At 36.9% G+C, this 27,857-nt stretch overlaps 1 protein-coding gene across 1 annotated transcript; it reads left to right on the top strand.

Annotated features, from left to right (window-relative positions):
- Positions 1-187: 187 nt before the first annotated feature.
- LOC140150672 (kinetochore protein Spc25-like) lies at positions 188-20,630 on the top strand. The gene is made up of 7 exons (XM_072172746.1): positions 188-268; positions 10,970-11,137; positions 11,923-11,988; positions 12,807-12,953; positions 15,817-15,921; positions 17,422-17,517; positions 18,442-20,630. The coding sequence occupies exons 2-7, from the start codon at positions 10,975-10,977 to the stop codon at positions 18,558-18,560; spliced, it is 696 nt and encodes a 231-aa protein (XP_072028847.1). The 5' UTR covers positions 188-268; positions 10,970-10,974; the 3' UTR covers positions 18,561-20,630.
- The last annotated feature ends 7,227 nt before the right edge of the window (positions 20,631-27,857 follow it).

Raw genomic sequence — 27,857 nt, 5'->3', positions numbered from 1 at the left:
CCTGACCCCATGGCTCAGTCACTAAAACTATTTAATTTGAAATTTATTGTATCAAAAATAATATGTGTACATCATAATTAGATACAAAAAAAAAATTGTGAGTAATTTATTTTTTATTGCTAAATATATTTCAATTTGAGCCTTTATATTTCTAATAATAATCTGATAACCTTTAAACTTGTTGAAGGTTGAAGTTGAACTTTGACATTATTTATAAATCGGCGGTGCTTCAAAACATTGGTGTTTGTGATTTAGGTAGCTGAAAAAGGTGCGTTTTCTGTGACTTTTAAAGGGAATTTTTTGATCATATTTGAATCGAAGACAGTTAAGAAATGTTTAAGTTATCCCGTAAGATTTACAATGTATTAAAATTAGAAATATGTAAGATACAGCTTGTCGAAAGTCCTGGACTGGATCGAGACATGACACTCATTCATCATTGACAGTCAGTGCCAGGCATGCAGCTCATGCATTGCATGCAGGTAGCTCGTACGTTCACGTAGCGTTTTCGTTGTCCCACTGGCCTACTACAACGTAGATTGCCTGGCGATCGGAGTGTTATCGTCAGAGCACCTCGGACTAGCATGCAGGCAGTGCATGACATGCGTTTTGAGTTGGGCCGGTAATGCGTTACATGTTTTCGCGAGATGAAAATTGCATGTCATGCATGTTTTTCGTTTAGATATGAATATCTTCATGATCTTTTAGTTTATACCCAACATATATAAAAGTATACATTTTCTGGCTGCAAATGAACCAAGGAATCCAAAAATGCACTTTAAAATGACATAGGGTGTAACACTAGTCTAAGCCTTAAGGAGTTATGAAACTGAAAATACCAAATATTTTAGGGAAAAAATGTAAATTTGACAAATTAAAAAAAAAAAGTTAGCTTCACCTAGACTCGCTGAGGCTCATGGACGCCGTTCCTATGTCCATCAACCTCGTATTTCCCATTTTGTGTGTAAATTTGATTTACACGCTATCCCTATGGAGATTTACGCTTTAGATTTTGCGCCGCTATTCCATTTTAACAAATTTCTTTGAAATTTGGAATATGCATATAAAACTGTACTCATAATGGGATCAACCCCAATTCGAGGATTCTTACCAACTTCTTAAAAGCATAATATCATTTCAATTTCGGCAAATAAAGATGATTTCTGACGCCGTCTCTCTCACCATGCCCCACAAAAATGATCACGAACTGAAATCAGTGAAATGTAGCTCGAGATACTCTAGCTAAAATACAGGTTTACATTTACTATCTTACATTATCTTGCTGTATTTCAGCTAGAGCTCCAAACGACAAGCTCCGGGTTTTTTTGGAGAACAATACTGGTACGTAAGATGAAGAAGAAACGCACCTCGGAGCCCGCCCTACTCATTATTTCATTGTACTTATTGCAATTTGCCTCTACACATTACGTAATCAACACAAAGCTTGTGTGAGGATTAGTGAGTGGATAAGAAATTGACAGTGGAGGATACGAAGGACACGCCGATTGTTAGTTGTCAATCATGAATTGCCACAACGTATTAATATTTTACTGCATGGCATTCCGCAAACACCAAGACAAATTATGCCGTATTTTTCCAAAGATCATCTCATATGAAAGCTTATGAAGTAAGCTGAATGCGATCTGTACTTTTGTAACATTCGGGGATGATTCCGATCGCTTTTGATCACCTATTATCGGCGAATTTGCTTGAAAACACGTGAGTTCATGTTGTGTAAACATAATTAGCATAGACACAAATGAAATTACGATGCAATACAATGCAATTTGAATGCGCAACAGATCTATAGAAATAACTTTGCCCGGTTTTATGCAGAATTAGACCCTGTCTGGTGAAATGTAATTTATGCTATTGCGCATGCGCAGCGCATGCGCAAACATAAAATTTAGGCTCATTTACCAGTCGCACTAATTGCTAAGCATTGAGGTCAGCGCCCAAAATGGTGAGATAAGGCCCCGAACAATCGATTTTGAGTTTCCCGTCACATAATTTTTGAAAACAAGTGAGGTAACTTTTTCATTATTCATTATTCATTATTTTCGTGACTTTCATTATATGACAAAATGCGAGTGTAAAACATTTTGTTAGCTGTTGTTATTTACCGCTCACTCACTCAAAGGATGTTTAACCAAAGATATAAACTTGCAAAGAGGCTCAATTAATTGCTCTCCTGGAATTGTTCAGGAGCGCAACTTTGAGCACTTAAAATTACACTCCGTGTAGAACCGAGGAGCTCAATTTGTGCTCCCAGTTGAACATGAAGGCAGATCGATCTGCGTCCATATCCCATGCATTTGTTGTATGTGGACGCAGACAAAACTTCGAAATTTAATCATTAGTTGAAGATGAAAATTAGAAATTTCCATTCTTAATTCTTATCAATATTTTTTTAATAATAAAAGCCCCAAAATTTTGACCAACCTGCTAAGAATTGAAGTAAATTCTGCAATATTTGTAAATACAACGTCAGGAAATCTTGCACTTTGTGTATGCTTTCCGTAACGATGGTTTGATGGGAAATCCCAGCCAGTCCCAGCCGGCGACCGGTTGATGAAATCACACTTTGTTTTGTGTATTACAGGCGTGGGCGTGGCGGCCTGACAACATGAGGTTAATGTTTATTTACTTATTTATCACAACCTGAAAATATCCAGTTTTTAATGTTTTAACTTTATTTCATCATAAATAATCCACATTTCCTTTATTAATATTATTATTACGTTGTGTAAAAGTAATTTTAAAGGCAGAATCGAAATGATAATTTTTTTTTGTATTATTGTGGCACCACGTGTTTTAGCGCGGACCCGGAAGTACAAAAATTTGCTAGAAATTGGCGAGTTTGCGCATGTTTTTGCACCTGTTTCTGACCATGTTTTGGACCAAAACTGACACAGAAATGAAACCATATATATCGTAGCGACTGGAGATGGAATATTAGGTCGAAAATGTACTTAATTTAATTGAACAATTGGCATTTGATGTGTTCGGTTCGCCAGAGCCGAGCAGCCATTCTTGAAAAAAATATTTTTGTTCGACCGCATATTTAGTGCAACAGTGTCACAATAGAGCAGAGTTGAAATATATAAATTTTGCCATTTTTGTACAATCAAATTAATGTAAAACGATACCAAGTACTATTTTAAAATATATGATTGATATTTATGAAAAGAAATCCAAAAATAACAGAATCAATATATTTTTTTTTAATTCGCACAAACATCACTATTCATTGTGCGATTTCGCGAACAGCACTGTAGAATCATTGATCTGCATGACAGCATTAAGGGGCGCAACACTAAATAAGCGTCCCATAGGATAACGTGTGATTTTGGCCTACTTCGAGCGCCATTCCTGGCGTCCCTGCAATACTTGGAAAAATAAATTTGGTATCAAATTAAAGCTCTGTTTCTGTAGATTCCAAAACATTTGTCGGCATATATCGATGACCGTTGACTTTTTTCGCTATTTAGCGGTGCAAAAAATATGGCCTAAAAATATACTAAATTCACCACTCACATTTCAAAATCGGAAGTTGTCTTCATCCGCCACAGAAAATCGCTTTTGAGATAAAATGTCCGGTTTTTTCTGCATGTTATCATTGAAGACACTTGTCGATTTCATATGAGCTGATATTGAGTGATTTAAAGTGAACATGTCGGTAGATATGGTCGCTACAATCTCATACTCACTATGGACTATATTAGCAATTTCGTTCTTACATAAAATGCGTAGTGATTTAGTGTTGCGCCCCTTATAAGGATTTAAAAGTTTTCAAAATCCACATTTGTCACTTATTAATTAAATTAGAGAAAAGTTGTAGCTCAACACCGAAAATTTCATGTCTCTGCGACATTTCGTTCAAGAGAAATGTTGTTTTAAAGATCAGTGCCGAAACGCGGAAAATCGCATATTTCGACTTTTCCTTCAATATGCGAGAGTTGCACAAAACTCACTAAACTAGTGACAGACACCAATTTAAGCACGTCTTTGAACCAAGTTTAATTTCTTTTATAGATTATCTGTCTTGCCAATTTGTTTTGGAAAGCACTTGTTAATGAGTGTGAAGTATAAACACCCCCCGTTTCGGCAGTAACAATTATGGTCTTTTTGCATAGGCCTACTGAATATGCAGCAAAACGGCTTCATGCAGATTAACAATGCCTATTAACTTTAAAACCCATTTTTGAGCCTTTTTTTTTTTTTTTGGATACAATTTCTAGACTTTGCAGGCGCCTGCTCGGCCAATAAAGCATTTTTTCCCAATAATAATTCATCAGGGTGACTTTTCGTAATCCTTGTTTATCATCATGATTGAAATAGAACACATTTCATGACGCGCATTTCTTATTTCTACGAAGAATGTAAAAGAACGCAGCGTTCATAAGCGACGGCCGTTACAAGGGGCGCAACACTAAATAAGCGTCCCATAGGATAACGTGTGATTTTGGCCTACTTGAGCGCCATTCCTGGCGTCCCTGCAATACTTGGAAAAATAAATTTGGTATCAAATTAAAGCTCTGTTTCTGTAGATTCCAAAACATTTGTCGGCATATATCGATGACCGTTGACTTTTTTCGCTATTTCATGGTGCAAAAATATGGCCTAAAAATATACTAAATTCACCACTCACATTTCAAAATCGGAAGTTGTCTTCATCCGCCACAGAGAATTGCTTTTGAGATAAAATGTCCGGTTTTTTATGCATGTTATCATTGAAGACACTTGTCGATTTCATATGAGCTGATATTGAGTGATTTAAAGTGAACATGTCGGTAGATATGGTCGCTACAATCTCATACTCACTATGGACTATATTAGCAATTTCGTTCTTACATAAAATGCGTAGTGATTTAGTGTTGCGCCCCTTATAAGGATTTAAAAGTTTTCAAAATCCACATTTGTCACTTATTAATTAAATTAGAGAAAAGTTGTAGCTCAACACGAAAATTTCATGTCTCTGCGACATTTCGTTCAAGAGAAATGTTGTTTTAAAGATCAGTGCCGAAACGCGGAAAATCGCATATTTCGACTTTTCCTTCAATATGCGAGAGTTTGCACAAAACTCACTAAACTAGTGACAGACACCAATTTAAGCACGTCTTTGAACCAAGTTTAATTTCTTTTATAGATTATCTGTCTTGCCATTTTGTTTTGGAAAGCACTTGTTAATGAGTGTGAAGTACAAACACCCCCCCCCCGTTTCGGCAGTAACAATTATGGTCTTTTTGCATAGGCCTACTGAATATGCAGCAAAACGGCTTCATGCAGATTAACAATGCCTATTAACTTTAAAACCCATTTTTGAGCCTTTTTGAAGATTTTTGGATACAATTTCTAGACTTTGCAGGCGCCTGCTCGGCCAATAAAGCATTTTTCCCAATAATAATTCATCAGGGTGACTTTTCGTAATCCTTGTTTATCATCATGATTGAAATAGAACACATTTCATGACGCGCATTTCTTATTTTACGCGAAGAATGTAAAAAGAACGCGTCCATAGCGACGGCCGTTACAAGGGGCCGACACTAAATAAGCGTCCCATTTTGGCCTACTTCGAGCGCCATTCCTGGCGTCCCTGCAATACTTGGAAAAATAAATTTGGTATCAAATTAAAGCTCTGTTTCTGTAGATTCCAAAACATTTGTCGGCATATATCGATGACCGTTGACTTTTTTCGCTATTTCGAGGTGCAAAAAATATGGCCTAAAATATACTAAATTCACCACTCACATTTCAAAATCGGAAGTTGTCTTCATCCGCCACAGAAAATCGCTTTTGAGATAAAATGTCCGGTTTTTTCTGCATGTTATCATTGAAGACACTTGTCGAATTCATATGAGCTGATATTGAGTGATTTAAAGTGAACATGTCGGTAGATATGGTGGCTACAATCTCATACTCACTATGGACTATATTAGCCGAATTTCGTTCTTACATAAAATGCGTAGTGATTTAGTGTTGCGCCCCTTATAAGGATTTAAAAGTTTTCAAAATCCACATTTGTCACTTATTAATTAAATTAGAGAAAAGTTGTAGCTCAACACGAAAATTTCATGTCTCTGCGACATTTCGTTCAAGAGAAATGTTGTTTTAAATATCAGTGCGAAACACGGAAAATCGCATATTTCGACTTTTCCTTCAATAAGCGAGAGTTTGCACAAAACTCACTAAACTAGTGACAGACACCAATTTAAGCACGTCTTTGAACCAAGTTTAATTTCTTTTATAGATTATCTGTCTTGCCATTTTGTTTTGGAAAGCACTTGTTAATGAGTGTGAAGTATAAGCGCCCCCCCCCCCCTTGTTTCAGCAGTAACAATTATGGTCTTTTTGCATAGGCCTACTGAATATGCAGCACAAAGGCTTCATGCAGATTAACAATGCCTATTAACTTTAAAACCCAATTTTGAGCCTTTTTGAAGATTTTTGGATACAATTTCTAGACTTTGCAGGCGCCTGCTCGCGCAATAAAGCATTTTTCCCAATAATAATTCATCAGGGTGACTTTTCGTAATCCTTGTTTATCATCATGATTGAAATAGAACACATTTCATGACGCGCATTTCTTATTTTACGCGAAGAATGTAAAAAGAACGCTGCGTTCATAAGCGACGGCCGTTACATAAGGGGCGCAACACTAAATAAGCGTCCCATAGGATAACGTGTGATTTTGGCCTACTTGAGCGCCATTCCTGGGCGTCCCTGCAATACTTGGAAAAATAAATTTGGTATCAAATTAAAGCTCTGTTTCTGTAGATTCCAAAACATTTGTCGGCATATATCGATGACCGTTGACTTTTTTTCGCTATTTATGCGGTGCAAAAATATGGCCTAAAAATATACTAAATTCACCACTCACATTTCAAAATCGGAAGTTGTCTTCATCCATACAGAAAATCGCTTTTGAGATAAAATGTCCGGTTTTTTCTGCATTTTATCATTGAAGACACTTGTCGATTTCATATGAGCTGATATTGAGTGATTTAAAGTGAACATGTCGGTAGATATGGTTCGTACAATCTCATACTCACTATGGACTATATTAGCGAATTTCGTTCTTACATAAAATGCGTAGTGATTTAGTGTTGCGCCCCTTAATCTGTCAGTCCAGTATATGATACATGCGTGGAAAAGGACAGCGGCGTCAACATATTTACAAAGCGTTGCGAACCGGGCCTACAGGATCTAGGCTATCACTATCAGATGGCAATCAACGGCCGCAATGAGTTTACTGCCGTAGCGAAATCGATGTTTTGAATTTGATTTTCCACTAAAATGCACGGATTTCATCGGTTTTTTGCAAAAATGATAAGATTTTATTTTTATTTTTGAAAATCGCAATAATGAATTCAAGTGCGGGCCCAAAAATGAAGTGCGGGCGGGCGACGGGAAACTCAAAATCGACTTTGCCAGGCCTAAACTAGGAACACTTCATAATTCAGTGGGTGACATACGTGATGCGGGAAGATCACACGTACAGTGCGTTAACGGCATAGGGAGTGAGACGACAACAAGGAATATCCAGGGTTGCCAATGCAACAATAAATAAGCCCAAAATGCCAGCAATAAATGAAGAGCTGAGTTGCAAAAGGGCTTACATCCACTTTTTGACATTTTGAGAAAAACAGCTTTTTTTAATTGTGCAATTATTACTTGTTCGATTTGGTTCATTTTGGTTTTTGGATAAAGTGTTGATGGATAGAAACTAAAAGAATAGGTTTGGTACAATTTTCAAGCCTTTCTATTTATTTTATTATTTCTTTTATATTTCGACTTTTGTGGATGTAAGCCCTTTTGCAGCACAATTAATTTAGCTGTTTTCTAGAAACCACCTTTGTAATCACATTTGAGCCCATTTTGTTGCACTATGTTATGTAACTTGACTAATGCTTTCAAAATCAAAAAGAAAAATTGAAATACCTCATTTACTTTTTTTTTTTTTTTTTTTGAAGTATTTGTTCTATATTTCCTTTTTTTTCTTTTTTTTGAGTATTTCGAAGAAACACATTTTGTTAATTAAAATTAATTTTTCAAACATAGTGACCCGAAAACAGTTCATTTTGGTTTTTGAAGTTAAATAACATTCAAGGCTACTATAAAACATCAAAAAATTAAAATTAAACTATTTTCCTCAAATGTTATATTCATTTTAAGTTCATATTTCGGAAATTCGAAGATTTCCCGAAGGAAAATATACCATATCTCCGGAAGGGACGATGGTACGAAGGTCAAACAACCACCAAAATGTGTATTTTTATCCACACTATTACGTTATACCAATAACTCAATTTCGGCCAGGGGTGGACGTAAGCCCTTTTGCATCTGAGCTCTTCAAATACGGATTTGAACGACTGGTAATTAGATTAACAACAAGGTCACGCGTGAAAATATAAAGGCTAAAATTGATGGCCACCTAATTTTCACATATCGAAAACACACCAATATCATTATTAATCAGTGTACCACCCAAAATATCAATAATATTATTATAATTAAATAAAATCTTTTATCATTGCTATTTCTATATCTACTAAATTGCAAGTCACTTGGCTAATTCATGTAATTGTAACGTGTGATTTTGGCCTACTTCGAGCGCCATTCCTGGCGTCCCTGCAATACTTGGAAAAATAAATTTGGTATCAAATTAAAGCTCTGTTTCTGTAGATTCCAAAACATTTGTCGGCATATATCGATGACCGTTGACTTTTTCGCTATTTCAGCGGTGCAAAAAATATGGCCTAAAAATATACTAAATTCACCACTCACATTTCAAAATCGGAAGTTGTCTTCATCATACAGAAAATCGCTTTTGAGATAAAATGTCCGGTTTTTCTGCATGTTATCATTGAAGACACTTGTCGATTTCATATGAGCTGATATTGAGTGATTTAAAGTGAACATGTCGGTAGATATGGTTCGTACAATCTCATACTCACTATGGACTATATTAGCCGAATTTCGTTCTTACATAAAATGCGTAGTGATTTAGTGTTGCGCCCCCTTAATCTGTCAGTCCAGTATATGATACTTGCGTGGAAAAGGACAGCGGACGTCAACATATTTACAAAGCGTTGCGAACCGGGCCTACAGGATCTAGGCTATCACTATCAGATGCCAATCAACCGGCCGCAATGAGTTTACTGCCGGTAGCGAAATTGATGTTTTGAATTTGATTTTTCCACTAAAAATGCACGGATTTCATCGGTTTTTTTTGCAAAAATGATAAGATTTTATTTTTATTTTTCGAAAATCGCAATAATGAATTCAAGTGCGGGCCCAAAAATGAAGTGCGGGCGGGCGACGGGAAACTCAAAATCGACTTTGCCAGGCCTAAACTAGGAACACTTCATAATTCAGTGGGTGACATACGTGATGCGGGAAGATCACACGTACAGTGCGTTAACGGCATAGGGGTGAGGCGACAACAAGGAATATCCAGGGTTGCCAATGCAACAATAAATAAGCCCAAAATGCCAGCAATAAATACGGATTTGAGCGACTGGTAATTAGATTAACAACAAGGTCCGCAGCGTGAAAATATAAAGGCTAAAATTGATGGCCACCTAATTTTCACATATCGAAAACACACCAATATCATTATTAATCAGTGTACCACCCAAAATATCAATAATATTATTATAATTAAATAAAATCTTTTATCATTGCTATTTCTATATCTACTAAATTGCAAGTCACTTGGCTAATTCATGTAATTGTTGACATACTTTAGTTGTGTCACGAAAATAGCATATGCCAGCATCAACGATATCGTAACCATAGGGAAAAAATACAAAACAGATTTACACATTTCAGAGATATAAAGTGTTGTCAGCTTCCTTCAGGAATAATTTATACAGTTCTGTATTTCTTTATATATACATATGCACATAGCACATTAAAAAATAAGCCATCTTTGCGAAACACAACAATATAAATCTGTCTCCCCTACGCATAATAGAACATTCCCATAAATTAAGTACACCGTAAGCTCCTCCCATCTTACCGACGACTAAACAAATGCGACCGAGAACGGCACGAGGGATTTTGTCCTGAAAATTGTTTCATCGTGACGATCAGAAGCGCCAAAAATTGATTTTTTACTACGCTGCATATTCTACTGGAATCAAAGTACATGTAGGGATCACATTTGAAGGTAAATAGGCCAAATATTGCAAGAAAAGCTACTCACTAGGACTTTAGGGAGTCCGCTCGGAGTACACGGCTATAGGGAAAACCAATAACAGTGACTAGCTTCACCCTACATATTTAAAAGTTCCATATTTGAATTCCTCTCAGTTCAGAGCTTTAAATTCATATATAACATCATAGGGTTCAATAAAATTAAAATGATTTTGCGCCAGCCTCTTTCAAGGCATATTTTTCCATTGACTTCAATGTGTAACCCGAACGGAAAATAAAATATGCAAAATTGCTTCTCAAAGCAAATTAATTTACCTGGAATATGATTGTATGGTGTTATAGTATGCAGTTTAAAGTGAATTGTAAAAATGTGAAAAAAGAAATGGACCTCTTGCATCATATGACCCCTGGGGGTCACTTTTATTAAATTTGCTCCTCCTGATCCTCCTCCACCCCGAACATTATGCTAATGCAAATTATTCAACTGTTAATAACTTCTTACAACTTTTTTAAGGTTTACTGTATTGGTCACTGAAATTCCCGTGTAGTAATTGGATTCCTTGCCCCTATAATATACATAACTTTTGTTACCAGTGTGTTATTAGTTTTTGAGAAAAATGCAAAAATAATCACAAATTTATTGATGGGTGTAGTACCCCCTTAATTTTATAACCCTTGTTAGCCTGATCGATGAAAGCACTCTGAATTTAATCAGCCACTTGAAACCGCTAATACTGTATAAATCTTAATCTCCTGACAAGCTTTATTATATTTCAACATAAATTTGATGTTGCTTCATTGTTTACAGCAATCATGCCTGGTCTAACAGCAGAAGCTGAAGCAGAGTTAGCTCAACTTTCCCAGAATCTACATCAAGTACAAGATAAATTCCTTCAACAGTGGACTGGGGAATCACTACAGAGGTTCCTGAAAGACAACCAGCATAGACAAGTGGTGGAAATCAAGAAGACAAAAGGTATAACAATGTATATATCCTCTCCCCTCTTTTGTACCTATTTTGACATTTTCCTAATAAATCAGATATTCCTGATATTGTGGTATAAGGTTATTCTGTTTGGAATCCATACACCCTCTATGGAAGACATGACCTTAATCTCCCACTCGGGGAGTGTGAATTTCAAATGGAGTCACCCATTCGGGCAAACCTATTTGAAATTCATATTCCCTGTGCAGGTGATCATGTCTTCTATAGGGGTGTATAGATTGAAATGGAAGAGCCCACATAAGCTGAATAAGCCCGTTCGCAATTCCAGATCATGGTGGATTATGGGTAATATTTGCCGAATAAATTGAAGAAAACACGATGAGGTGAAAGACATTTTCAATGAGGTGTACTTTGATGTTTGCATAAAAACGTTTTGCACTGCCGTTGCGCTGACAGTTTGGTCTTCATTCCTTCACAATTGTATTTCACAGGAAATATTAACATATGAATAAAAAATGTTTTACAAAAATGTGTTTTTGAAGGAAGTGCAAAGTTCGCCGCCATTGCAAACGCACTGCAGCCTCCTCGTGTTTATCTCCAACAAAAAAAAATCGGCAAATAATACCCATAATGCACCATGATTCTGGAATTGCGAAAGGGCTTACATTGTATTGTTGTTTTTCCACACAGTAACAAATTTGAAAGAACAAAGAATTTTGTAAGATACATATGCTCACAATAAAATTTTGCCGCATGCACATGTACACTTTTTGTAATGTATAATTTCTCAACATTGAAATCTTTCTATACTACAGATGGAATAGAAGAAATCAAACAAGAAATTGAAAGTCTGAAGCGAAAAGCAGAAAATGATGAGTTGGGTAAGAATTGCATTTTGTAAATAAAAACAACAAATATGTATGTCATTATTTCTGGAAGTTTGCAAAGAAAAAATGGTGTTTTATGTTGAAACAAGTTCAGAATGTAGGAAGAAAATTAGGCATGGGAATGTTAAGCGAATGTACCGTTAAGCGCATGCATGATCCGTTAAGCGTTTAGCAATTGCAGTAAGCGTGTAACACGCAAGTCATTTTCAACCTTCAATTTTCCATTTTTCAATGCTAATCAACAGTTGAAAGTAACAAAATCTGAAGACAACCTTTAATAATAATTTACATGAAACTTGCTCAAAACATTCATTATTTGACACTAATACGTCGAAATATTGCATAGTTTCTGACATGTTTGGGCTGTTGACTTCGCGAATTTTACCTTATGTACGGCGCCATTGGTACTAGCATATTCTGTTAGAAATTCTGGTTTTGTGAGGTGCACTGCACCTATCGTATATTCATGAAATCTTGCCGCCAGACGGGGCTGGATCAATGCGTGTTAATACGTTAAACGCACGCATCACTGATGCGTTAAATGTGTAGGAAAATAAACGGAATAACTCATCCCTAAAAAAAATGAAATGTGTTTTGATTGACTTGCATCCATTTTCAAATCTTTCAGGGAATTGAGCTATTACAAATGGGAGTTACCTGAATGTGTGGCTCCATTTGAAATCTATGTGTACACTCTGTATGGAAGATTTAGATGATGTACATCTCTCAAAATAGAGTATGGATTTCAACTGGAATCCCATTGCATGGATACCCATGTCAAGCTTGTTGTATGTATTTTTTTCTCCCCTCAGCTGTTGGTGAACAAAGGCAGAAATTCCAGAGATTAAAGCAGACCATCGAAAATACAGACAAAGAGGTGGAACAGTTACTCTTCCAGAAAGAAGAACAGGTCAAGACTCTGGAAAAAGGAGCCACAGATTTACAAGAACAGAAAGAATGTAAGTGGCAACATGGGGTTGCAGTAAGCATCCGTTTAATACACGAATGGCCACTCCACAGCCTTCCTTGCCCATCAATTACGACCACTTTTTATGTAGGTGCCCTCAGTTTAAGGCTTATTGATTTTACGCAAACATGAGCTACCAGCAGGGTCTTAGCTAGCCACCGTCTGGCCGTCATTTTAGACGGGGAGTTTGCTCCTGGGACGGGGGAAAATTAATGCCTTTGACAGATGTTATATTATAAATTTTATGTTTTGAGAAGCTAATTGACCTTTTTAGTAGACCCAATTTGTAGATAAGCACATTATTTGAACTCTAACCTCCAATGGGCTATATACGTCTGGTAAATGTTTTAAAGGTCAAATTAGGACAGGCAATTTTATTCAAATGATGGGCAACCCTCAATTTCTAGCTAAGACCCTGGCTACCAGTGTGTATTTTGTGGCTTACTCACTGGCAGCAATTGATCAACAGAAGAGAGTTTCTGCTTACTATGTTCACTACTTAACTTTGTAATACATGTACCTTAGCTTACATAAAATCAACATTGCTGTGAATTGAGAGTGCCCTAGATAAAAGTGATCGTCACACATGGGCGGTAAACAGCCATGCTTCCAATGCTCTGGCAAAACCCGAAATCCTTCCTAGAGGTTATCTGTGTTCTATAAGCTGCATATCCTATCAGCGACTGCTATACCTTGTTTAGGATTTTCAAAAGAAGTACCTGCATGTGCAACTATGACTGTTTCAAAATAGCCCGCCAAAGTCATGCAAGTAACTCCTAGGTCATGCATTGAATTCGTTTAAATGAGGAATACTATGGGAACCAGCGCCTTTTGTTAGAAGTCATACATGAGTAACGTGGATAACGTCTATGAAATTCTAAATGAGCACTATATATAGGGATAACCATCAAAATTTCATGTTGACCCTATTGCTACAAAAGATTGTTTTCTGAGTAGAACTAATCAACAGAAGTATTTTGGTGGTTAAATGGTCAAAATCGGTCAAAAACTTTTGAATTATGAATTATCAAAGTTTCCCATTCTGACCGGTCATTGGAGCGAAATAAAATGACAAGGTCCAAAAATAGCAGTTGGGAGCAAAATTGGCATAAGCATATATTTACCTTTATATATTTCTTTATTTTAACATATTTGCAAACATGAAACAAGCATATTGTGAAAGTATCAAAGGGTTTCTTATGAAATGGCACTTAACTAGTCACTGGCATAACTTATTTTTTCAAACCAAGGCATTGAAATCATGCATTTAGAGGACATTTGCCAAAAATCATCCAAGATAGCCGATATGGCACAAAATCAAAATTGCACTAAGTAGGTGAACTTTTTTTCACAACCAAGAATTTCAATGTTATTGGGTTTAATATGACCAATTAGTAGGTGTATGTAAACAAAATCTTAAGTTTTGAAGGTCATTGACTCATTCACAACAATAGAGATTATCCTCATCATGCTCATGTGTATTCCTGTAGTATTCCTCATTCAAACCAAAGTAGCACTCAATACATTATGAGTATACATCTTTGTTCAAACCAATTCAATGCTTGACCTCGGAGTTACCTGCATGACTATCGCGGGCTATTTTGAAACAGTTATGGTTGCACATTCAGGTACTTCTTTTGAAAGTCCTAAACAAGGTATAGCCAGCAGCATGTTGTAGATATTATAGGCCTAAATATAAGAAAACGTTTAGGGTTAAGATCAGGTGAACAATACATCGAATGAGCACGAAACTTCACATTTATGTTCAGAAAGGTGTCTTCTTAACATGATTTGAAAGGAATATAAAAATTCCAAAGGGAAGCTGGTGATTTAATTTGTAACTCGAGATCTACTTGTTCAATTTTTTAACCTTTTTACAGAGGGTATGATAGAGGTATTACTGGCAACTCTGCCAAATTACAGCTCAGTAGGCCACGTTTTTCACCTGATCTTACTGATTTGAATATTTTGTGCCATTCTTGAGCAGTGCTAAACTCAGCCACTGGCAATTAAGCGCACTGTGGCGATGGACCAATTTTGACTCGCACTTATAGAAAAACAAAATAAGTTATGTTGCTGTAATTTGCAAGATAGTTACAAAATATAATTGGCAGTAACTTCCCCAAATTTTACAGAAAAATATTGAAAAATAAAAGAATGAGATCAATTTAGAAATGTATGTGCAAGCAGTGCACAGTTGAGCTCCCTGCATGTCTATGGGAGTGTTCTAATCAAGTTGATGGTTCATTGGTCATCCCTACTATATATTTATTGTTAAATAGAACCAATATATGTAAATCCCAAATGGCCAGTAGACCTACAGAAATTGCTTTAAAAATAATTATGTGCTTTTTTACTCTTTCTCAAATGGTACTAGAAGCCTTGTTGGTGTGTTTAATACTTGGGCTGGCTTTTATGCATTTTCAATATTTTTCAAAATTTTTTTTCCATTGTAATGGCGAACAAAAGATCGGCTCGCAACCGATGGCTGTTTTTGCTTTAAAATGCCCTCTCAAATCAGTATTATTGTACAAATTATTAATGATTCAAGTAAATTATACCATAATTCGCCATTTTGGGGGTTCAGTTACTTAAAAAATGAAGTATAAATAATCAAACCGGGAGTCAAACTTGGTACATATTTTTGTCGTCTGTAAACTGCCAATGCACTACGCGAATCCATATGGATTCGCCCGGTTGATGTTTTACAAGAATCTTTGCGCGAATCGACTCACAGATTCGCATCGGATTTCTGAGCCCGATAAGAAAGTCTTCATTTTCTGTCATTCATGAGGCACTTGACCATCAAAGTTAACAATTTACTTAAGTGCTATTTTTGCTTGTTTTGCAATCAGTACTTGAAGCCCAAGACAGAGCTACAAAACGAATATTACAAGAATTAAACAAGGCAGAAGGACTCTACAAAGACTGGCTGGGCCTGAAATTCAAGAACATAGGCGGTAAGTTTGGGCTAAACCAGTTATAGAAGGGAAGCCTTATTGAAAGAGAAACTATTTCAAGTGTTCCATGCAACATTTTTGGACAAAGCTTCTAATAAAGCCAAGGCTTGCCGAGGGCATGATGATGGTTTTTTTTGGGGGTACACCTTTTTGCAATGTAAAATTGGCATTGCTTGATTGCAGTTGTATGATGTTTATCAGTTTGATGCATTCTTGGACAAAAATGAGGTACATGTACTTCTTATCTGTTTATCTGAAGGTTCTTAGGGGTAAAATACATAGCTATACATTATGCTAAAATGATTAGTATTGTTAAAAACTTTTTATCATCATACGGAATTGCTGGAGCTTTAAAATCAAATAGTTGTAAATTAAAGAATTAAAATCATATGGACCAACTCCAGAAACTATGCGAGTTGGGATGAGAACCCAAACAAAATTGTGTACGGCCTCAAGTTAATCTACGCACTCTTTTCATTTCACCTGGCTGTCAATTCTAAAAAGTTAAGATATTTGGTTGTTTTTTTATGATTAATTTTTCACAAATTTTAAATCAAAAATGAGCTATTCTAGTTGAAATCCATATAATACACCCTATAGAAGTCATGACCTTAATCTTCCACACAGGAAGTGTGAATTTTGAATGGGTTGCCTAAATGGCTGACTCCATTTAAAAGATGAAGATAATGTCTTCCATAAGGCCAAAAAAAAAGTTGTTTGTTTGTCCTCCACCGCCCGCTCCGACCGCCTGACCAATATTTTTTTTTTTATTATAAAAATAAGTAAAATTCAATTTTTTTTTTTTTCAGATTTGGAGTATCTCTGGACCTAGCTAGAGCTAAATACTAAGATCTTTCATGGTTGAAAATAAAAAAAGCCCCCCAAAAACATTTGGTGTCTTCAATATGCAAAGTTATAACTTGTGTTCATGTCATAGTCTATTATTTTTAGTGACTTCAAAATACATTGGATTTGAAATCATTAAAAGACTAGGACATGAATACAAATTATAACTTTAACTGCATATTAAGAAACAAAATGTTGTTTTCTTTAAGTCACCATGAATGATTGTAGCATTCAGCTCTAGCTAGGTCCAGGAATACGCCAAATCCGAAAGAAAATTTTTTTTTTTTTAAAACAAACAAAATCCGCCCGCCCGCATGTCCTCTTTTAAAGCTAGGGAGGACAAACAAACAATTTTTTTTGGCCTAAGGGATGTATGGATTTCAACTGGAATAGTCCAAAGTGAGTACTAAAGTTGATTAACTTGAGTTCATATATCGTATTTGCAATGGAGAATAATATTCAATGTCTGTGAACAAAAATAATTTATCGTGATGACATATTTTTATAGATTCAATTATTCTTTTGATAATTTTGTCCAATTTTGGGAAACTGTTATTTTTATGAGTCAATCATGACAACTTTCAGATACCAATGATTTCGAACTTTATTTCATATTATTATATCTTCTATTTTCTTGATGCTGTTTCCATGTAGGTGGTAGATTACAGTTTGCATTCAGCCGTATTGATCCAAATGACCACGATAGAGTGTTTTTCTTCACCCTGAAAATAGATGACAACAAATACCAAGGTATGTAGTCTGGCTGGGCTATATAATAGCTAAACAAACATCAAGTTTTGCCTTATTATCAGAGGTGAGGATCATATATTGCCCAACTTCAAATCCCCATGCCAAGAAGCACCTAGGAGGCACCATCGTCATCCTAAACGCTTTTTGTAATTTGACACAACGCTATCAACAATATTTCTTTATGCTTCAAAATGAACCTTACCCCCCCCACCCCACCCCCTTTTACATGCAGGGGCAGTCCCAGGAATTTTTTGGACAAGGTAACACACAGACAGGGGCTTTTACATAATGGGTTTCAAAATCAACAACTTTTGGTCAAAATTGCTGCAAAAAGTGGACATTTTTGTAATTTAGGGTTTTTACTGGGGGAAACAGGGGGAGGGGATGGGCAAGAATTCTGACTGAGAGGAAATTCCCAACATGGTGCTGCCACTGTTTGCATGCAAAACAATTATATAAAGAAAATATTGCTTGCTTCAAAATGTCTTAAGGTGAGGTGGATTGCAGGAACCATATTTTTCCAGTTATAGCCATTCAACTAAAATTTCAGTAATATTAATACCTAGATCTTATTGGAAATGAGTCGAGGAAACTAATAATCACATTTTTATTTCCATCAGTCATGTGGATCTTGAGTTCAGGCTAATAATATAACAGAAGAAAAGTTGGGGGCATTTTCCAAGAAAAATCATGCACATGGGGCAGAAAATGACACCCTTATATCAAGTCTCCATTATAGAACCCATATACTGACAGTTCCTCTTGTGTGTCAGCTTTATCTGTCTCAATATTTGAGTGCAAACACTGCTACATCATGCTCCCCACCCCATCCACCTTAACCACTACAATTTGATAAAGCCTAATATTATTGATGTATCCAGTCTTATGTTAACGAATTATGCTTTTTGTCTGTTCTGTTTTCAGTGACAGAGCATCATCCAACAATAGAAGGGCTGGAAGAGATGGCTGAGAAGTTGAATGCTAGCAATAACCTCATGGAGTTTGTTGTAGGAATTAGGAGAAAGTTTAAACAACTTGTTTAAAAGAGTTATATAGGGTGTATAAAAAGCTATGTTTTTAATGTCTGGCACGAACATGTAAGATATTTTTACTTTATATTGACTGCTCAGTGCCATGAGTCGCTAAGTGCAATAGCTGCCATGTGTAGATGGGTACAATGCACTGTGTGTAAATTGCCAAATGTTCACAGGGCAGCTATTGCACTTACCACTTCTGACACTGAGCAGTCGATATTTTAGTTTTTTTAACTTCTCCACTAGGATCATATTTTGAATTCCTTTCAATAGTTTGACTTAGTCAACAATTGGGCTGTTGCAGTTGAAATCCACGCACCCTGTATGGAAGACATGACCTTAATCTCCCACACAGGGAGTGTGAATTAAATGGGATTACCTGAATCGTTACCTCCATTTGAAATCTACACCCTCTGTGTGGGACATTAAGGTCATGTCTTCCATAGGGGGTGTATGGATATCAAATGTAATAGACCATTGCAATCACATCTTGTTTCCAAAGGGTTTAATGGGCTATTCCATTTGAAATCTACACATATATAACCTATGGAAGACATGGCCTTATCACACAGGGAGTTTGAATTCCAAATGAGGGTACCTGAATGGGTGACTCCCACAGACGAGAGAGAAACAGACCGCGTGCAATCAGTCAAAGTCTCAGCATCACCCGATAATGAGGGTCGATTGTTCCATGAAATGCGACAAGCGAGACTGCTACGCAATTACCGCATATTTTCATGTTTTCGCATAATCGCGAAAGCATGCAACGCTCTATCGCGTATACGCGAAAGCATGCAGCGCTTGCATGATTGTTAGACACAGCACGATCAAACAATCGGCCCTCATGAATATGCGAGAACTCACATCATACATTACACTGGGACTTTGACTGGTTGTACGCGGTCTATTTCTCTCTTATCTGTGGTGACTCCATTTGAAGTCTACACCCTCTGTGTGGGATATTAAGGTCATGTCTTCCAATGGGGGTGTATGAATTTCAAATAGAATGGCCCATAGGCCAATATGTTGTGAAAGCTAAACCATGTGACTGAGAATTATGTAATATTAATGCAATTGCCTTTCCATTCTGTGCTGACTAATGATTAGTATATATGGTAACCATATCTTCCTCCTAACTGTTGCCACTGCCAGAAGCTGCTGCTAGAAAGTACCAAAACGATCCTTAGGGTCTTGGTAAGAGTTGGCCTACATCTTTTTACCAGGTATAATGACCCAGGCCAAAAATGCAGGGCTTCAAGCAGCCATATATTTCCTATATCTCTTAACTCTTCCTATATATTTTCCTATTGACGAATCCAATTTCACACATTCCTACACCTCAATGGCAGCCATAGCTGGGTCCCCCTTAGGTCTTTTCCACCTAAAATGTGAAATGATATGGCCTTGGCGTGGATATTAAACTGCATTCCATCATCCGTGTTACACGTAGACAAAATAATAATGGAAGTTTACAACACAATACAATTCAGCGTCGATATTTAAGCGGATTTAATCCACCCAATTGGGCAGTAACAACACCTGTTTTGTGCAGACGGGACACAGTAATGGCCTACTGAATTCTGACCATCACTTGGCTCGTTGGATTCGTCTATATTGTTACAAGATGTCCTATAATTCCTTCCAAATTTGGGGTACAACCATGTTTTTTCCACTTGCGCTAGTGAATTTTATGTAAAGTTGAAGATTTCCATCTGCTTCTTGCACAGTTGTCCCAACTTTTTATATTGGTCAGTGGGTAGATTATATCTGGCATCTGATTTTTTGCCCAGCATATTATTTATAGACACGGGAGTCCAAAAAGAGTGCACACATCATGCAAAAAGTATCTTGTGGGCTTTGCTCCTTAACAATAGTTACTGGTTTACTGGTGCGGTGATGGTAATTGTTACAATTGACCTTTTTGGTAAATCCGATCATTCCATGCATAACTTAGACCCCAGATGTCGTCGTTTGACTTGCAATGTGCAGGAGCGATGTTCGCTAAATATGTGCGCATCTGTGTGACGTCAAAAGATGACATCTTGGGTCTAACCGCAAGGAATTATGGGATTTACCGAATAGGTCAATTGTTAAAAAAATTTTCTTTTGGCCTGGTTGGATCAGATTGTCACAATGGGATATTCCAGTTGAAGTCCATACACCCTTTATGGAAGACCTTGACCTTGACCTTCCACACAGGGAGTGTGTATTTCATATGGGGTACCTGAATTTGCTGTTGAGGTGACGTAATAATCGGATTAACTAGCATAGCAATAGGTTAAAACAATTTTTTAATATATCACGTTGCACAAGTACATTCACACGGTACCTCTGCATTGAACCATAGATGTCAAAGAGCGGGGATAAAGACCTGGATTGTAATTCTATAGAATATTCAGATCATGCTGATCACTTGCACCTGTAGTATTAGTATCTTTAAAAAGAGTGGTATTGTATTCAATCTATGATTTCGGACATACACAGGTGATGAGAGCAACCTGCTTGTAGTGCAACGTGATATATTCAAAAATTGAACCAATTGCTATGGTAGTTAATCCGATTATTACATCACTTCGACAGCAAATGGGTGACTCCATTTGAAATCTACAGTGTAGATCTAGGGGGTGTGTAGATTTCAACTGGAAAATCATTATGTACTTGAATGTCTTAGGGTAACAACTTGGAGCAACTTTATAAATATTTTTAGAATATTGTATAATATTAAAATTGTAAATTAGCAGTCGCTACGCCCAACCCTAAAGCATAGGCTCCAAAACTAGGTTTAGTGAGGGCTCAGCCACCCCCAATAACATGTGTGCAGGGCTCAAATACCCTTCTGTCATCCCCAATAATTCCTGGTGAAGTAAAAAAAAACTGATCGGGTACCAAAAAAGTTGCCTTTTTTACTTATTTTTGCTGAATTTTCTGACTCAGCTGCAGGGAGGAACCATCTGGGCTTCCCCAGAACAGTTCATCAATTTGGTTTTGTCAGTCCCTATATTGAAAACCTTTCGGAGCCACTGTAAAATTTTGTATAAATTGTAAATATATTTTTTAATATACAACTTGTATTATTAAGATTATTAGTAATAAATCATTGAAATATAATGGAAAACAGGACACATGTCTCATTCATTTCAATGCTATTCCTTTAGGCTGCGATCACATAGAAGTATACAGTTTTCGCTATTCGCTATATAAAATATGCTCATTCGATCAGGCTGAGTTCACATAGGAGTATACTATGTGAACTCAGCCTGATCGAATGAGCGTATTTCGTATAGCAAATACCGTATACTTTTTATGTGATCGCAGCCTTAGTCCAATTATACCAATTCAATTGCTGGAGGCCCGTGTCATGTCAGTAAGGAAAAATATTTTTTATCTTTTTTACAAATTTGACTTTTTTTTTAAATATATTTATTTTTGATCACTAGTATTGTGATTTGTAATTTTTTTGGCGAAGTTTAAGGGCTTGTATAGCAACGTTTTATGTATTTTTTTGTGGGATATTTTAAGAGCACATCGAAACACCAAAATGGCATTTTGAATACAAGGAATGTCCTGATAATAATATATTAATTTTTTGAAATTTGCCATTTTATACAAATTTTATGGCAAAGTATTAAAAAGTTTATATTTTTTGACATTTAATCTTATGGTATGTATATGTAGCTGGGAAAAAAAGCCGTCCATCATTTGAAAACTTTGACCTTTCGTACCTCGTATTGAAGATACAATTTTTTTCCCAAAACCACTTAAAAATTTTAAGTCTTTGGGAAAAAAAATTTAGAATCTTCAATACCAAATGTCAAAAATTTAATTTTTGCTGTAGTTTTGTGGCAATTTTTGACACTACCAATACACAAATCTACAGTAGATTTACGCATTACACTACTTCAATATACAAATCGATGTAAACAATGCACTACTTCATCAATACACAGATCAACAGTAGATGTAAGCAATGCACTACTTCATCAATACACAAATCTCCCGGGACAAATCTACAGTAGATAAGCAATGCACTACTTCATCAATACACAGATCTACAGTAGATGTAAGCAGTGCACTACTTCATCAATACACATATCTACAGTAGATGTAAGCAGTGCACTACTTCATCAATACACATATCTACAGTAGATGTAAGCAATGCACTACTTCATCAATACACAGATCTACAGTAGATGTAAGCAATGAACTACTTCATCAATACACAAATCTACAGTAGATGTAAGCAATGCACTACTTCATCAATACACAGATCTACAGTAGATGTAAGCAATGCACTACTTCATCAATACACAAATCTACAGTAGATGTAAGCAATGCACTACTTCATCAATACACAGATCTACAGTAGATGTAAGCAATGCACTACTTCATCAATACACAGATCTACAGTAGATGTAAGCAATGCACTACTTCATCAATACACATATCTACAGTAGATGCACTACTTCATCAATACACAAATCTACAGTAGATGTAAGCAATGCACTACTTCATCAATACACAAATCTACAGTAGATGTAAGCAATGCACTACTTCATCAATACACAGATCTACAGTTGATGTAAGCAATACACTACTTCATCAATACACAGATCTACAGTAGATGTAAGCAATGCACTACTTCATCAATACACAGATCTACAGTAGATGTAAGCAATGCACTACTTCATCAATACACAGATCTACAGTAGATGTAAGCAGTGCACTACTTCATCAATACACAGATCTACAATAGATGTAAGCAATACACTACTTCATCAATACACAGATCTACAATAGATGTAAGCAATGCACTACTTCATCAATACACAGATCTACAATAGATGTAAGCAATGCACTACTTCATCAATACACAGATCTACAATAGATGTAAGCAATGCACTACTTCATCAATACACAGATCTACAGTAGATGTAAGCAATGCACTACTTCATCAATACACAGATCTACAGTAGATGTAAGCAATGCACTACTTCATCAATACACAGATCTACAGTAGATGTAAGCAGTGTACTACTTCATCAATACACAAATCTACAGTAGATGTAAGCAATGCACTACTTCATCAATACACAAATCTACAGATGTAAGCAATGCACTACTTCATCAATACACAAATCTACAGTAGAAGGAAGCAATGCACTTTATCAATACACAAGTCTACAGTAGATGTAAGCAATGCGCTTCATCAGTACACAGATCTACAGTAGATGTAAGCAATAAACTACGTCAATAAACAGATCTACAGTAGATGTAAGCAACACAGATCTACAGTAGATGTACGCAATACACTTCATCAATACACAAATCTACAGTAGATGTAAGCAATGCATTACTTCATCAATACACAGATCTACAGTAGATGTAAGCAATGCACTTCTTCATCAATACACAGATCTACAGTAGATGTAAGCAATGCACTATGTCAATACACAAATCTACAGTAGATAAAAGCAGTACACTACATCAATATACAAATCTACAGTAGGTTTTAAAAATATTTTGGCAAAACTGAACGGAAATATAGACCTAATATTATTTTAGAATGTTTAATGCAGCAACTTTTTAAAAAATGGCGACTACTCTGAGACGACGCGACACTATTATGCAGTTCTGACATTTTAAATCTTGCTCATCTTGACATGAATACAGCAAACACAAATAGTTTTGGTTCTTTAACTCTGTCGGGTTATATAAAGGTCAGGAAAAAGTTTGATACGAAAAACAAAATTTTCAAACTGTTTTGCAAATGTTTTATATAAACGTTTAAAAAATAGTTTGTTAACACTTAATAACAACTTCCTGGAAGTTTTTAAAACATTCTTTAAAACCTTTTGTACCATTTTAATATAACCCGACATTTAACATGTTAACATTTTCTGGCAAAATTGTTTTGGTTTTCCAAGGCGCAGGAACCAGCGTAATTCGCGCAAAATAATGGTAGCGCGCAAATAAGCTCAAATAATGGTAGTGCGCAAATAACGGTAGAGAGCAAATAATGGTTAAATTACATGTATTTGGTAAAGTAGACTTTTATATGATGTAACATTTTTATATTGATGCTGCATTTGTGATTTTTCTTGTGTGATTTTTATTGATTCTTGTGATTTTGAAAATATATAATGAAAATAAAAGCACAGGGCACTTTGTGTCTTGTGGGAAAGATAAAAAAATAAAATAAAAAATATAAAAAAATAATGGTAGTGCGCAAATAACGGTAGCCCGCAAATAATGGTAGCGCGCAGCGCTTGTGACCAGAGCAACGATATAGATACGCGCGAATTGTCAAGTCAACAAATTTGACAAAAAACATCATTTGCTGAGAGAGAGCAGAGACACGAAAATATTTTCGTCTCAGGCTGAGCGAGAGTGTGTGAAAATTGTGTAGTAAAAATCTAAAATTATGGCAAAGCGTCGAGTTTTGGGCAAAATCGTTCTTCCGTTCACTGTAAGTATAAAAATACTAGATTTCGCGGTTCTCGGGTCGGGCGGTTCTCGTGATAGGCCTATTTCTAATTACCCAACACCCGTTACCCATATACCTGCCTTGACCTTTTAAACTACTATGAAATGCGTCTCTCAATGATCAAGACCTAACTTGACACAACTTAATCAACTCTGTTTGTTTTGTAGCTGTGATGCTTAATACTTCGGTACTTCGGTAGGCCTACCCATAATCTGAAACCCATCATTGCCTCTTCCAAGCCCTGTCCTGCTACCACATTAAATTAAGATAGGGCCTAAACCCTCTGGTGGATCATCTGGTTCGTGAAAAAATGGTGGTGAATGAGTTCTCAGAACAAGGTCACGGAGGGTCGGGGCGATCCCGTGGTCACGAGGTCACGGGGGTTCGGGACAATCCCGTGACTGTAGACCACCCGAGATAAAATAATAGGCCTATAAAGACTAAATTGCTAATTTATCAAATTATACTTTTGAAACAAGGACAATAAAACATGTTTTCAGCTGTAGAAATTGATACCTCTTATTCCGGTGAATAAGCTTTACTTTGTTGATTCATTTTTCGAGAAAAAAACTCAATTGAAAAGTAGCCGACTTTTCAAAAAGTTGCTGTGACCTTGTTTTTTTACCCCGAGTTTCCTCATTTATCGAAACCCTGTCCTCTTTCCAATACCTTGAGTCTAAAGTGTTTCGCACTAAAGAACCTCATGACCCTGATGCAAAACTGATGCAAAGGTCCTATTTTAACAGCGAGGGTGCACTTTAGATCTGGAGTCAAAGTTAATTGGAAGAACGGCAGGGCTCGAATATAATGGGATAAGAAAGGGTTAACACAAGTTTTTGGTAAAGAGTATAAAAGGCGCTGGCTACTTCTTCAGCCAAAGAGTTATAACAGACTGGAATAGACTACCCAATTATACAGTGTTAGCTCCAACCATCAACAACTTCAAAACCAAACTCCAAACCTGTTTGGGTCACTAAGGGCGAAAAGTCCACTCATCCAAGCCACATTATGACTCTCTCCTCCTCCTCTAAAAAGGATATTGCAACCAAGTGAGAAGAGGGAGGAATGGCGTGGCACTTCATATAAGTCCATGTATATTTATTCATTTTTCATTTCATTTCATTTCATTCGGCTCCGAAGCAGGCGACTACACATTTTCTCCATGTACTACGATCTGAAGCCAAAGTGGCAATGGCATCTGGCAGTAGAAAGTTGTCGAAATCCCCCAGCAGTTTTTGCACATAAGACAAGTAGGATGTTCTTTGCCTCGGTCTTCTTTTACCATGTGATGGGGTGTAGAGAGCATTACTTCTGCATGGTTCATCTTCCTGCACTATGTCCCAGGAATCGTAATTGTCGTGATCTGACAGAGTTGATAAGATAGAGGCACAGTGTTGGTGATGATATCTAGACCCTTTCATTACTAACATGGTCGGTGCGCTTGATGTTCAGCATTATCCTGTAACATGATGTACCAAAAGCGCAGTAGATATCACCCAGGACTCACAGCCATAGAACATTATACTGTAACACAAGTGGTGTTAAACAGCTTGACTTTTGTTGCAACAGTGATTGTTGGACTTCTCCACAGATGCTCCAGTTTCCAAAATGCATACCAAGCAAGCGCCTTCCGTCGGGAGAGGTCACTGGTGCTAGAGCCCATCATGGAACCAAGATATTTAAAATCAGTGACATACTTGATGGGTTCTCCGTATACTTGGAGTGGTGGCTGAGGATTGCAGTTGATGGTCATGTACTCAGTTTTGGGAACACTGATGATGAGACCCAGGCTTTCTGCTACAGCCGCTGTTCTGGTCAGCTGTGCCTGTGCCCGCGGGATGGAAGATTCAAGCAAGGCAATATCATCAGCGAAATCCAAGTCGTTCAAAACCTTGGCAGGATAACGCCTGGAGCGATGCGGGTGTGTTTCAACACCGCTGTTATTCCCCTCGGTAGCCATCGTCATCAAATAGTCAATGAGAACAATGAATAGGAATGGGGCTAGAACATCCCCCTGCAATACTCCAGTAGTCACTAGGAAGGGATCCGAGATGTTGCCATCTACCAATACGGCACTTTGCGAATTAGTATACAGTACACGTATTGCCTTTACGATGCTCTCAGGGATACCATAGTGCCGCAAAACAGAAAACATCATCAAGTTCCTGTTGATTGAATCAAAGGCTTTCTTGAAGTCAATGAATGTTATAGTTAGTGGAAGTTGGTAACTATGGAAAGCCTCCATGATTCTACGGAGGATATGCGTTTGCTGTGCACAGCTTCTGCCTGGTCTAAATCCGGCCTGGTTACTTCTTATTACAGGATCAACATGGTCCCTAATTCTATTCAGTAGGATCCTATTGTACACCTTAGCTGCAACTGACATCAGTGTGATTCCTCTATAGTTGTTCATGAGGCTGAGGTCTCCTTTCGTGGGAAGGGGAACAATAACATTGGTAATCCACTGTTCTGGTGGCGTAAGCTTTGTAAAAACTTCTACACAGAATTTATGGATGATGTCTACCATAGCTTCACCACCACCCTGGAGTGCCTCAGTGGTAATCGCACAGTCCAGTCCAGCAGCTTTGTTTGTTTTCATTGCTTGAATGGCGTTTCTTGTCTCTTCCAGGGTAGGGGGATCAGCACAAATAGGCAAGTCCTGGTCGGCGGGTGGTGGGAGATCAGATGTTGGTCGTCCATTGTCATTGTTCAGCAAGGCACAGAAGTAGTCCTTCCACTCAGCAAGTAGTTCTTTGTCGCTTGAGGGGATTGTCCCATCTCTCTTCTTCACTTTGGGATTTGATCCCTTCTTCTTCCCCGAG

Source organism: Amphiura filiformis, chromosome 4, assembly GCF_039555335.1.
Source record: "Amphiura filiformis chromosome 4, Afil_fr2py, whole genome shotgun sequence".
Classification (NCBI taxonomy): Eukaryota; Metazoa; Echinodermata; class Ophiuroidea; order Amphilepidida; family Amphiuridae; genus Amphiura; species Amphiura filiformis.
This window is presented reverse-complemented; position numbering and strand designations above follow the sequence as displayed.

What these genes read in the sequence shown, in the direction of transcription:
- LOC140150672 (XM_072172746.1), top strand. Translation starts at nt 10,975, where the DNA reads ATGCCTGGTCTAACAGCAGAAGCTGAAGCAGAGTTAGCTCAACTTTCC. An exon ending in TTTACAAGAACAGAAAGAAT is followed by an intron (nt 12,954 to 15,816) that starts GTAAGTGGCAAC and finishes TTTTGCAATCAG; the next exon opens with TACTTGAAGCCCAAGACAGA. An exon ending in AGATGACAACAAATACCAAG is followed by an intron (nt 17,518 to 18,441) that starts GTATGTAGTCTG and finishes TTCTGTTTTCAG; the next exon opens with TGACAGAGCATCATCCAACA.